The 12,588-nt window shown below is 34.5% G+C and overlaps 2 protein-coding genes across 2 annotated transcripts; both read left to right on the forward strand.

Annotated features, from left to right (window-relative positions):
- Positions 1 to 3,229: 3,229 nt before the first annotated feature.
- Positions 3,230 to 6,973, forward strand: LOC108215692 (isopentenyl-diphosphate Delta-isomerase I). The gene is made up of 6 exons (XM_017388237.2): positions 3,230 to 3,570; positions 4,895 to 4,950; positions 5,066 to 5,157; positions 5,837 to 5,939; positions 6,024 to 6,161; positions 6,462 to 6,973. The coding sequence occupies exons 1-6, from the start codon at positions 3,302 to 3,304 to the stop codon at positions 6,713 to 6,715; spliced, it is 912 nt and encodes a 303-aa protein (XP_017243726.1). The 5' UTR covers positions 3,230 to 3,301; the 3' UTR covers positions 6,716 to 6,973.
- A 1,639-nt stretch (positions 6,974 to 8,612) lies between these two features.
- On the forward strand, positions 8,613 to 11,949 carry LOC108216780 (prohibitin-3, mitochondrial). The gene is made up of 2 exons (XM_017389618.2): positions 8,613 to 9,707; positions 11,677 to 11,949. The coding sequence occupies exon 1, from the start codon at positions 8,863 to 8,865 to the stop codon at positions 9,700 to 9,702; it is 840 nt and encodes a 279-aa protein (XP_017245107.1). The 5' UTR covers positions 8,613 to 8,862; the 3' UTR covers positions 9,703 to 9,707; positions 11,677 to 11,949.
- Positions 11,950 to 12,588: the final 639 nt, after the last annotated feature.

Here is a 12,588-nt window from a genome sequence, read left to right on the forward strand (position 1 = left end):
AGGGTTGTGCAGTAGAACCTTAGTAGTTTTATGGTTATATTTTAAATACTGATTCTCTCTTGAGCGCGACCCTATAAAGATATTCAAATTAACTAAAACACATGACAAATTTATCGAGTGCGAAACACATGCAATATCTAATTTAAGTGTGTGTATTCGTTATTATCATTTGTCTACTATTTTGGGTGTTTAAATAAAATTGCTATGGATGATATAAGAGTGTAAATTAAATTTTTTGTTTTTCTGAGAGTATATATAATATCAAAACAATAGTATATAAAAAAAAATTTAGTTTACTCCAGTGTTTTTTTTTGTAATAATTCTTTTATAGATATCAAATTCTCTTATTATATAAGTTTAATTTACCGGACTATATAACTAAAAACACATAAAATCTTTAAATTTTATATAATCATCGACTAAAATTTTACATAATAATAATCGATAATCGGGAAAAAATCTAATAATATAAAAAAAATATAAAATGTAGGACGACATAAACATGCAAACGTTACTATTTACGACTAATGAGAATTCCAATTAAAATAAAAACAACATGATAATGATAATGTCTTCTGACAGAAATATATATAAATATAATTTACTGTGTGCGGAGCACGTGCAAGATAACTAGTCTAGAATAAAGAATGCTTATATTGGGCCTGTTTGGTTAGCAGAAGGAGAAACTAGCAAAATACTACTTTTTCTTTCACGCCTTCTACTTTTTTTTAAATATTTTATTAACTTATTTACTTCTCACACCGAAACAGCCCCTTTGTTACTGCAACATTTGCGACTTTTATTCATGCTAAAGTATAATTACGTTGTCACACTTTTTCTATTATTCGTAATTATCTTTGTAATGCTAAAGTACTCCAGTTGTTCTCATTTTTCTAGACATAATTTAAAATTTTTATAAATTATAAAATTTTAAGTAAATTATATTTTCATAATTTACTTAAATTTATTTATTAAACGATATTTTTGTAGGAGTGTGTCAAACCTTCTACTGTCCAACTTCAAGAACACGGGGGCAGGCGAGTATACCCCACCAGGCATGTGACGATTTTGAACCAGGACTCGTGAGAGTTCTTAATAGTTCGAAATCAATTTTATGAAAATTATATAACTCAAAACAAGACAGAGATATTGATGGATCTGACTGCAGAAAATGTTAATTGTGATCTCTCAAATTAGTCCGCAAATTGTCAATTGTGGTCTCTCAATAACCACTATGCACTCTTCGTTTTTCATTGATAAATTCTTTTTGAAAATCCCTTATGCAACCTGATTATAATAAAATTACATAAAAATAAACCACCTATAAAAAGGAACCTTTTCTGCCACCGACTTCATTGTCACATCACTACCTAGACCGGAAAACTTATTTTTATCTTTGTCAATACCAGCAGTTCTATTACTCTTGCTAAAGAACCCCGTGTAAAATTCAGTTGATTTTTCTTTAATATAACCTTCAACTATACAATCTTCCGGATAAAATTGGTTCCGTACATAACTCTTCAATATTTTATTAATCGTTCAAACAAAAACGTCCATCTATACCTGGATTTGGCTGTGGAGAAACAGGAAGGTTTGGGAGGAGAAGGTGACGACTGGTCCCATAGTTATGGAAAACAGCTTCATGTCTGTCAAGGAATGGAGAGATACCAAAATGAACAAGGAAAATGAACAAAATTTTCATATGTGAAGCACAGGTCAGGAAGGTGGAATCCGCCTGAGGACGGAACATTTAAGGTTAATGTGGATGCATCGTGATTTCGAGGAGCCGAGATTTTTTCCATTAAAATGGTTATTAGAATTTAGAGGTCACACAGGTCATTTTTCAGAAGACAGAACCCTTGCACTTCAACACACTGAAACTGTGTTTGAAGCTCAAAGTACCGGCATGCGTGAATCATGCTGAAAGAAAGTCAATAACAAAGACATATTCGAAATTAACGACTGATGCGATAAATGACCAGTGAGAGTATGTAACAGGAGTTGGGCATACAATTTGATCAGTGTAAAGAATTTCTCCCATTGTTGCCATAAGTTAGTCTCAAACATGTTCGAAAGCAACTAAACAAGATAGTTCACGGTTTAGTGATTTAGTTAAATTGCCTCGTAGGATCAATTGCTTTTATATTTTTACGTGTCCTCCTATATATAGTTGATGCTTCTCCTAAATGAAAGTTTGCAGTTTGCCTTCAAAAATTTTAAAAGCAGAGAAAAGTTGGAGCTAGTGTTTTTTAGTTAAATTCTTAATTTTATCCACACAGGTGTATTATAGGCAAAAGTTTGCAGTTTGCCTTCAAAAATTTTAAAAGCAGAGAAAGGTTGGAGCTAGTGTTTTTTAGTTAAATTCTTAATTTTATCCACACAGGTGTATTATAGGCAAGGGATATGCTCGGAAGGACATGGAAACCCTCTCAATATTTATTATTACCGAAACTTTTTATATTCAATCTATTTATTAAAAAAATGGACTTTTATTTTCGCAAAATTAATATAATAGAAAACCAATGTTCACCATTCATATTCCGGATCCTATGTACTCCCTCCGTCCCCCTCATTTGTTTACATTGGGGGACGGGGGCTCGGCACGCATTCTAATGCTCTCGTAAAACGTAGTTCGGTAAATTATTTTGAACTTTTTTTTCTTCTGTATAAAAATTTGATGTTTAAATTTTTATACAAAAAAGAAAAAATTTAAAAATAAGCTATAGACTATGTTTTATATGCGTATTAAAATGCGTGTCGAGCAGTGTGAAAAAACTGTAAACAAATGAGGGGGACAGAGGGAGTACATAACAAATTCAATATACACGTGCTGCATGAAACCTCAAATGGTTGACCTCAAACTGTTAACAAATTGAAACGAGAGAATCATGAGAGAGAATCATAGTAAAAAAGATACTGCTAAATTTTAGCCCCAAAAGATTGAAAAAAAACTTCAAAATGGTGAGCCCAAATAAGTAGAAAAGAAAACAGGCTTATGACATAGATTTTATTTAACAATAAACTTTAGCCCAAAAACATAGAAAACTAGAAATAGGAAAAAGAAAATGACATAAAATTTACTGAAAAATAAAGTTTAGCCCAAAAACTAAGAAAATTAAAAATAGAAAAAAAAACATGGCATAGATTTCATTTAATAATAAACTTTAGCCCAAGAACACAGAAAATAATAAGAATTTTAGCCCAAAATAATAGAAAAAACAGAGAGATGTTAACAGATAAATACTACTGGGAGTACAAATCGGTCCCGAGAAGGAAAAAAACAAAAAAAAAGAACATCATCATGTTTTTGGTAGCACCAGCAGCGGTAAAAGCACCGATACAAATAGCAGCATCCTTTACATCGAGATTCTCGCCTCTCTCGTTTTCTAAATCTCGTTCGTGTTTAAACAACACTCTATATAAAACCAGTAGCACTCATTTTACTGGTGCATCGCATCTCTCTGTATCTACTACACCTCTTCGTCGTGAATCTCGCTGTTTCGCTGCCATGGCTACTGCTGATGATACTACTATGGATGCTGTTCAGAGACGCCTCATGTTCGATGACGAGTAAGTATTGATTTTCTTCTCCATCGATATTTGTATTGAAGTGTGTGTTTGTGTTTGTCTTTGTCACTTTTGGTCTTATTGATTTTGATTATGAATTGATGATCTCGTGATTCAGTCTTTTGAATTGTAGATCTAATTGAATTAGTTGTTTTTGAATCTGATGTACTGTTTGATTTGGTGATTGATGGAGGTTTTAGTTTGAATTAGGCTTACTTGATCATTTATGTGAATGAATGCGTGTATGTATCTCTGGTTCTGGTTCTGTGCATTTTATGGATTGGATTTCATCAATTACGATGTTATTAGCTTAGCTTAACTTAAGCTCGCAATACTTGAGAAGACAATAGTTTCTTATTTCGAAGTTTTTGATTGGTTTAACAAAGTTAAAAATGAAATAGGAGCGCTCATCATTTGTGTTTTGCCGATTTATCCTGTGTGCTTCTGGTTTGATGTGTGTAGTATTCTTTTATGGCTTGTTTGGGAATTTGGATTTCATTTCCAGGATTTGATCAAATGACATGTTTGGATACAAAGAAAAGGTGGATTTGAATTTCATTTGAAATCCAGGACATTCAAATACTAGTATAAAGCTGAGAATTTGAAATGACACCTCAAATCAAATCATTTGAAATGAAATATATGTTCCCAAACGCAATCTTATAGCATTCAGATATGCAATGTGTTTAGTATGTGTACATCTCTATCTTATTTATTGCTTAATTGCTTACTTCTATTAATAAACATTAAACTGGAAATTCTGGATCATTACTTGTTGGACTGTTGGTCTATTAATACTATTTTACACGTACAAAGTTAGTTAAAAATTTGGTTTCTCTACTGGTGTTTTGCTCATCATGTACGAAACATGCAACTTGTTATGATATACAAGAGATCGAGTTTTGCAAGGTGTCGCGAGCATGCAAAAAATGTGACAAATAATTTAAATTAATTGTTTAATGAATTTCTTGTGGATTTATATGCTTTAAGAGTCTATAGGATGTACTGATTTTGTACTCCATACATTCTACGTTAATTTCATAAACACGCCTTCAGGCATCCTGCCTGAGTATTGGACTTTGTTGTGTGATTCATATTATTTATTAGACTTCGTTGATGGCTCGATATTTATGGATCATTTTATATTACAAAATTAGTATAGCCCCAGCAGATTGTAGTTTGTAGGCTAATCTAGTTTGTACATGAACAAAACCTATTTATATGTCTTTCAGCTAGAAGAATTGAACCTTTTTATTTCTTCCTCATTTAAATTGACACTTAGTAATGCTTGCTTTAGTAACATTTATTTGATCTCTAAATCTGACAGGTGTATTTTGGTGGATGAGAATGATCGTGTTGTTGGTCATGAAAGTAAATACAATTGTAAGTGGGTTTCTTCTGTTCTTCACTATATTCTGGACTGTGTTGTTACTCTTGCTGCGAGGACCTGTATGACTATTCGCATTTTCCTCTATGTTAATGATTCTTTATTATGCAGGTCACTTGATGGAGAATATTGAATCCAAAAATTTGCTTCACCGAGCTTTCAGTGTGTTCTTGTTCAACTCAAAATATGAGTTGCTTCTTCAGGTATGATTTCTATCTAAAATAGGAGTCCTTATTTTAATTACCATTATTTACGGTAAGAAAAAGTTTGTGCTAAAATATAATGATGTTCTGTATGCATTATTCCCTCTCATAAATTTGGAGGATTTTGGATGATGATAAGAGTCATCTGTATGTCCTTCCTTTGTTGCATCAGAAGAGCAGAATGGTTTTGCCAACAATTTTTAGTGGTCTGGTGGTAGAAACTATTTCTTTTTTCTAATTATAGATAAGGAAACCAACTAGGGTGAGTTTAGTAGAAACTATGTTGGAATTTTCAGTATGATAATGAGTAGGAATTCATGTTTTTGCAAGTCACACAATCAAACTAAAAGGTTAACATTTGGCTTATTTAATCAGACGGGTGGCTTTTTTATGAATCATAATTTCTAATCAACTAAAATTTCTATAATTTATGATAGTGTATACTGTTCCCCTCTCAACGTGAGTGATATTCAATATTCTACATATCCACAAACCAGAAATCCAAGTTTTGATACCATGGCAATATATATTAAATGTGTATAGAAGTAAATCATCGATCAGATAAAACAATCTTATAAAGTTTTATGTATAATCTATTGTCAGTTTTAAAGTACATGTCTTTTGTCAGCTTGAAAATACACGACTGCATATTAACATAGTTATTTTTGTGAAAATACAGCAACGTTCTGCCACCAAGGTAACATTCCCTTTGGTTTGGACAAACACCTGTTGCAGCCACCCTCTGTACAGGGAGTCCGAGCTTATCGAGGAAAAGGCATTAGGTATTGTAAAATTAGAAGTACATTTAGGCATCATAGTATCCTTGTAAGTGGTTTGAGTTTTGTTTCTAATTTAACCACAAATAGGGGCAAGAAACGCCGCACAGAGGAAGCTTCTAGATGAGCTCGGTATTCCTGCTGAAGATGTTCCTGTTGATCAGTTCTTGCCTGTGGGTCGTATTCTGTACAAAGCACCATCTGATGGCAAGTGGGGAGAACACGAATGTAATTACCCCTCTCTTATTGCTCTTAATTGTTATGCTTTTTGTTCCTTTTTGTGTTTAGAATTTGTTTGCTTGATCTTCAGTACACTGATAGGTAGTTATTGTCCTCTGCATTATGTTCTCCAAGTTTTTTCAACCTTACTTGTACACGGTGCATAAATTGCCATTTGCGATTCCTGATTTTCTAATACGTTCATGGAAAGTTTCAAGTATATCTTAAGATAGGAACCTAGTACATGCTGGGGCATATTTTCAGTAGTACAAACTAAAAATCTTTACCATTTCTTTTACCAATTTGCAGTGGATTACCTTCTTTTTATTGTCCGTGATGTGAAAGTAAATCCCAACCCTGATGAAGTTGCTGACATCAAATATGTGAACCAAGATCAACTGAGAGAGTTGCTGAGAAAAGCTGATGCGGGTGAGGAAGGCTTGAAACTATCCCCATGGTTCCGACTAATTGTGGACAATTTCTTGTTCAATTTTTGGGACCATGTTCAGAAAGGAACCCTCAAGGAAGTTGCTGATATGGAAACGATTCACAAATTGACTTGAAAACAACAGAATTGCTCTCCTATGGAAATTCCTGATGAATAAAACTAGTGCCTGGAATTGCATAGGGGTAGGTTAGGGTTTCAATCCGAACTAGTAGGCACATCTGTGACTTTTGTATTTGAGACTAAAACTGCTGTCCACCGCATAGGAGTAGTTCAGGATTTTCATTTGAACTCACTATGTGAGTTTGCAACTTTTTTTAAAAAACTCTGTATCATCAGTTTTGACCTATGGTAAATGTCTTGGATTGGAAGCTTATTTTCAACAAGTTTCACTTTTCAGCTTTTCATAGATTTTAAACTTCTACTTATTCATTATGTGTATTTGCTAGAAAGAGTTGATAGCTTCTTCCAATGCAAAGCACCTCTGTGATAATATTATGAACAAGGTTGGAACCTATATGAAAAAAAAACATACATTTTTAAACAGCTGAAAGATCATGCTCAGCTACTGCCTTCTTAAATAATTTCCTAGAAGTCCACACTGCTGATCATTTCTCCATCGTATAAAGTCATGTTCAGAATGCCATAGTGATTGCAGTTATAACAAGGTAGAAGAGGAAACTTTGTTGTTTGGATTGCAGTTATAACAAGGCAGAAGAGGAAATTTATGCTTAAGACACAGTCCTGTTCCGAACTGTTCTGAACGCCACAGTGATGACAGTTATAACAATGTGGAAGAGGAAACTTATGGTTAAGATGCTTTCAATGACATTCTCTGACCGGGAAAAAATTCCAATGTAGGCCTTGATAAGCTCGTCTCTGTTCTTCAAACTATTTAACTTCATCTCTTCGAGAGTCAATGTTCCATCTCGAAAATTTACTATTAGACATACAACAAAATCCTAACTTATTTAGTTAGTTTTTTTTTTTTTGAAAGGCTGAGCTGACCATTCCGGCTAAATCCATGTGGCAGGACTGAACTGTTAAACTTTACGAGAAGAATTGGCTGATCCTTCTCGATGTAATTTTTTTTTTTTTTGCTAATTGATTACACACGCACACCAGGAGTTGAATCCCTGACCTCCCGTAAGGGGGCCAAGAGCTCAACCACTGCACCAACCTTTGTTAGCGCTTCCTGCATTTCTGATGCAATCTTTCGATAACAGAAAACATCTTGCTGCATTTTTCAAATTAAAGTAAAAAATTTCGATAGATGTGTTAGCAGATAGTAAGAAAAACTGACTTGTGTCAGGCATTTCGAATTCATTGGCTTGAACTAATTGATGAACTGAAGCGAAGAACTTCAAATTCCATGTGATGGTCTAAACATCTAATTTAAGTAAATTACTACAAACAGTAGAATATGAAAGATTCAGTGTCCATTACAAGTTTGTACAAAAGAATATATGAATACAATGGAGATCAGGGGCCGTAATGAATTCAGGTGTGGAACAAAAGGTTCACCTGAACAATATAAGATCATTTTGGATAGTTTGATAATAAACTCGCCATCTGCGTGACCTTTTTTCAGTTGGTAGATTTCTTTAATAAAAATTTCTCCTTTCTTTTTGTCTTAGAGCGTTTTTTTTCCAATTATGTGGACTTTCCGACATGTCTTATGAAAGATTTTCATGTATAAAAAAAACTCTTCCCATACTTCTACAATTCATTGACGAGAAAATCTTATAAAAAGTATTAAAAAAATTATCAAACTCAAAAATCGTTCAAAATTAAATTTGATAAAAAATATAAATTGTCAGAGTATGTAATATAATCAAAATTTGATTTATTATCATGATTCTCATACATTATTAATTAAGAATATTAAATTACTAATAAAATGATGTTCAAATTTAGACCGGTGCACTCTAAAATAATAAATTCTTTAATCTCGACTCCATATAATAATATAAACACATTTTTTAATTATTTTCTTAAACAATTTAGGCTCTAGGATGAGCGAGAGCCAGGTTCTGCCGCAATTTCATCGGTTTATGTCGCAAGCGGTTTGATTTGACGCATAAACATAACCCCATGCACAAGGCAAACCGAGCTCCGAGGCCCATAGTATGGCCCACACCCATTTCTTGTGCAACAATTCAACTTCGCCCGTTTCATCTAAAACCCTAAACCCTCTCCCTCTTCTTCTCCAACAGTTACTCCCAAACCCTCTCTCTCCCTCTCTCTCCCTTTCTATCTCTCCAAATGGCAGGTAACCAAGCAGCAGTCATCTCTCTCCTCACCAAGATGGGCCAGGCCGCCTTCGGCCTCGGCCTCGCCGCCACCGCCGTCAACTCCTCCCTCTACACCGTCGATGGCGGGCAACGTGCCGTCCTGATGGACCGCATTCGCGGTGTTCTCGACAAGCCCGTCGGCGAAGGCACTCACTTCCTCATCCCCTTCCTTCAAACCCCTAATATATTCGATATACGCACCAAACCCCACACATTTTCCTCCGTCTCCGGTACCAAAGACCTCCAGATGGTCAATCTGACTCTTCGGGTCTTATCGAGACCCGAAGAGTCCAAATTACCCGTTATTTATAAGGAATTAGGCACCGAGTATGATGAAAAAGTGCTTCCTTCTATCGGGAATGAGATTTTGAAGTCTGTTGTTGCCCAATTCAATGCTGATCAGTTGTTGACCGAGAGGCCTAAAGTGTCTGCCCTTGTGCGCGATAGTTTGACTACCCGGGCTAAGGATTTCAACATTCTGCTCGATGATGTGGCGATCACCCATTTGTCGTATGGTAATGAGTTTTCCAGGGCTGTTGAGCAGAAACAGGTGGCCCAGCAGGAGGCCGAGAGGTCTAAGTATGTCGTGGCCAAAGCGGATCAGGAGCGGAGGGCTGCAATTATTAGGGCTGAAGGGGAGAGTGAGTCGGCTAAGTTGATTTCTGATGCCACGAAGAGTAGTGGCATGGGTTTGATTGAGCTCAGGAAGATTGAGGCCCAGAGGGAGATTGCGGCGACTATGGCCAGGAATTCCGGTGTTTCTTACTTGCCTGATGGGAACAGCAATTTGCTTCTTGGACTTAGTCGTTGATTGTGGTATGGCTTTTTGTTTTCATTTTCGGGTTTTACTAAGGTTTTGTCATAAAATGTGTTGCAATGTGCCAGAGTTATAAGTATGTGTTGTTATGATATATTCTCATGTTCAAGCGTATTTGGTTTTATCTGGCCACATGCTTGTGACTCTTCCAGTTGGGTCAGATGGTTATCAACAATGACACCTTTTCAACTTAAATCAATGTATGCTTGGAGTTTATGTAGCTTATTCATGCCATTGATCACCATATGAATCACAGTGTGCTAGTATGTGTACACGTTTAATGTGTAAAGGTGGATTTGAATGTTCTAATCAACATGAAATGAACCATTTTGGTGTTTTGGTGCTGTAATAATAAGATACAATTTAATTAAACACGTGCATAGTTTATAATTGACTTGACAGAATGAAGGATGCATGTTATGAATGTTTTTTTGCTCATTTTCGTTAAATGCATCATCATCATGGACTTCCTTTTATCTGATATTACAGATTCTTAAGTGTATAGCGATTGCCGAGATGTGATATAGCTGACAAATTGAGTTGCTACTGTTTATGAATTGTACTATAATGGTGCGACATCTGTTAACATCCTTGTTCAATGTATTATATTGTATGATGCTTATAAGCTTCTATAGTTCAAAGCTGAATTCTCCAGGGAAGTCCAACAAAACATCAATAAATTTGGAGAGCCAGAAAGTTTGTTAAGGATATGTTGAACTATAACAAACATGCAATTCGAACATAGGAAGCCGAACTATTAGTATTGGATTGAGTTTGAAGAAAAACGATCATTGAATTTTTTGAAAATTTGCAAGCCTTTGGGAAACCAGAAGTTCAAAATTTCTAGTGACATCTGCTATATACTAAACTACACTATATTTTAATTTTAAAGCATATTAAAAAGTAAAAATGATTCAATATTGAAAATTCTTGTATTTGTTTGATTTATTGTGGAAATTTGTGATTTTGGGCATCCTTCGACAGACCACTGTTTTTAATAATTTCAAATTTAATCACAGAGTTTCAGGGATTGAGGGAGGAAATACATTATTGTTTGATGGTTAAACAATAGTTGATAATATATAGGCTAGGCATTTGTGGTTGAAAAGAGTCGGTTAGTTTAGATTTTTTTTCTTACCCACCCATATCATATTCTATCAAGGTATGCCCTTTCTTTCTCTTTCCAACACGAACACCTTAATTTTCTTAACTTAAGATCTTTCCTGATCTAGCTCTTTAACTTATAATAACCTGACCCAGTTTTAGATTCTGTCTATTAGTAAGATCACCTAGTATTTAGTATTGGGGGTACTATATATGTCTTAGAGCTTCAGTCCTAGACGTCTTTTCTTTATTTTCTTTCCAAGAGCCTTCCCATAACATGAACATGGCCCAATAGTTGAGGCTTTATAGTTCGGACACAGTTTCTTTCAACATGGTTTATGTTTATTACATATGGTAATATATAGAAGTTGAAACAATTGATGAAACTAGCCTAAATGGAATCCCTTCTATGGGATTATTGCTGCAAACATAAGAGATGGATAGTAGGTTCTTAAACTGTGGTATTAGCTCTGCACGTACTTATATTGAACTCCTACCTTACTAGCATCTTCCTCTGTGACTTTAATTTGTCATATACTAGAATATTTCTTGTGTTAAAGAGATTTGTTGATCCCTAAAAAATATTGTGACATGATTTAGTACTTTTTATGTTTGTTGATCACTAGACAGATATGTAACATGATATTGATAAATCGAAACTATTGGGAATTATTTAAAATCCTTAATTAGAAGAATTAAAATGATGCATAATTAATGAGTGAATCATGATCACTATTTTATTCGTTGTGACAATGATGATTTCGTCACAACAGTCCTGCCATGGTGCTTAACCTTTGACACTTCTATATGTATCTCTACAAATTACCTGTTGTATCCTTTAACATTTCCCTTTTAATATCTCAGGGACATATGGCATGGATGACGGAGCTGTAATAAAGTTACGGTTTTTCTCGGTGCACGGGAGAGATCTCTGCTATTTAGGTACTGAATTATTAGGAAGGAATGATCAGCGTTTGGGACTTGACTCTGTTGTAATGCAAATATTAGTGCATTGCCTTAAATGACGTCTTTTGGTTGTTGGCAAACATATATACTAGTATGCTTGCGCGCTGCTTATGGACATATTTTATTTCTTTTTAGTTGAAGATGCAAATAATTAATCATATTTTTTGTGTACGGGATTGTCTACACTGAATTATCTGGATGGTATTATCGCCAACTCAGATATACAAGGGTTTTAGCAAATATAATGCTTTTTGTAACTTTTTTTGCAATTTACTATCTTCTGAAAATAAATATGAATATACTGTACAACTAAATGCAACCAAACGAACATTCATATTTTTTGCAAAATTATATTATATGATGAAACGATGTTCCGAACTCGACATGATGGGACTTCTGCACTAAAATCACACGATTCTCTATTGTTTCTTGTTTTAAAATTGTTTTAAAGAATGAACAATCTGTTCAGCAGAATTTAATTGTGAGTAAAGTATGTTGTAGCTAAATTCTCCAAATTAACTTGGAATTTCAAAATCTGCTCCATGGCCAACGCCGAGATAGACGGTTTAGTTTCCTGGTGTTTTGCCAACTTTTTTGTCGTCCTTGGAGAACACGTTCCTGTATTATTACAGATTTTAAACGGAAAGCACTGCCTAATCATAAGACCTGGCTTCAAAATTTTAAACTTCTGTAATTCGTATTTACCATAAATTGTTAATTGTTTTTTCTTTGGTAGAATACTTCAATTGTTATTTGGTGCAGTATTTCGCATAATGTGCATACGTTACTCGAGGGCATTTAGCAGAGAAC

Source organism: Daucus carota, chromosome 4 (assembly GCF_001625215.2).
Source record: "Daucus carota subsp. sativus chromosome 4, DH1 v3.0, whole genome shotgun sequence".
NCBI classification, from domain to species: Eukaryota; Viridiplantae; Streptophyta; class Magnoliopsida; order Apiales; family Apiaceae; genus Daucus; species Daucus carota.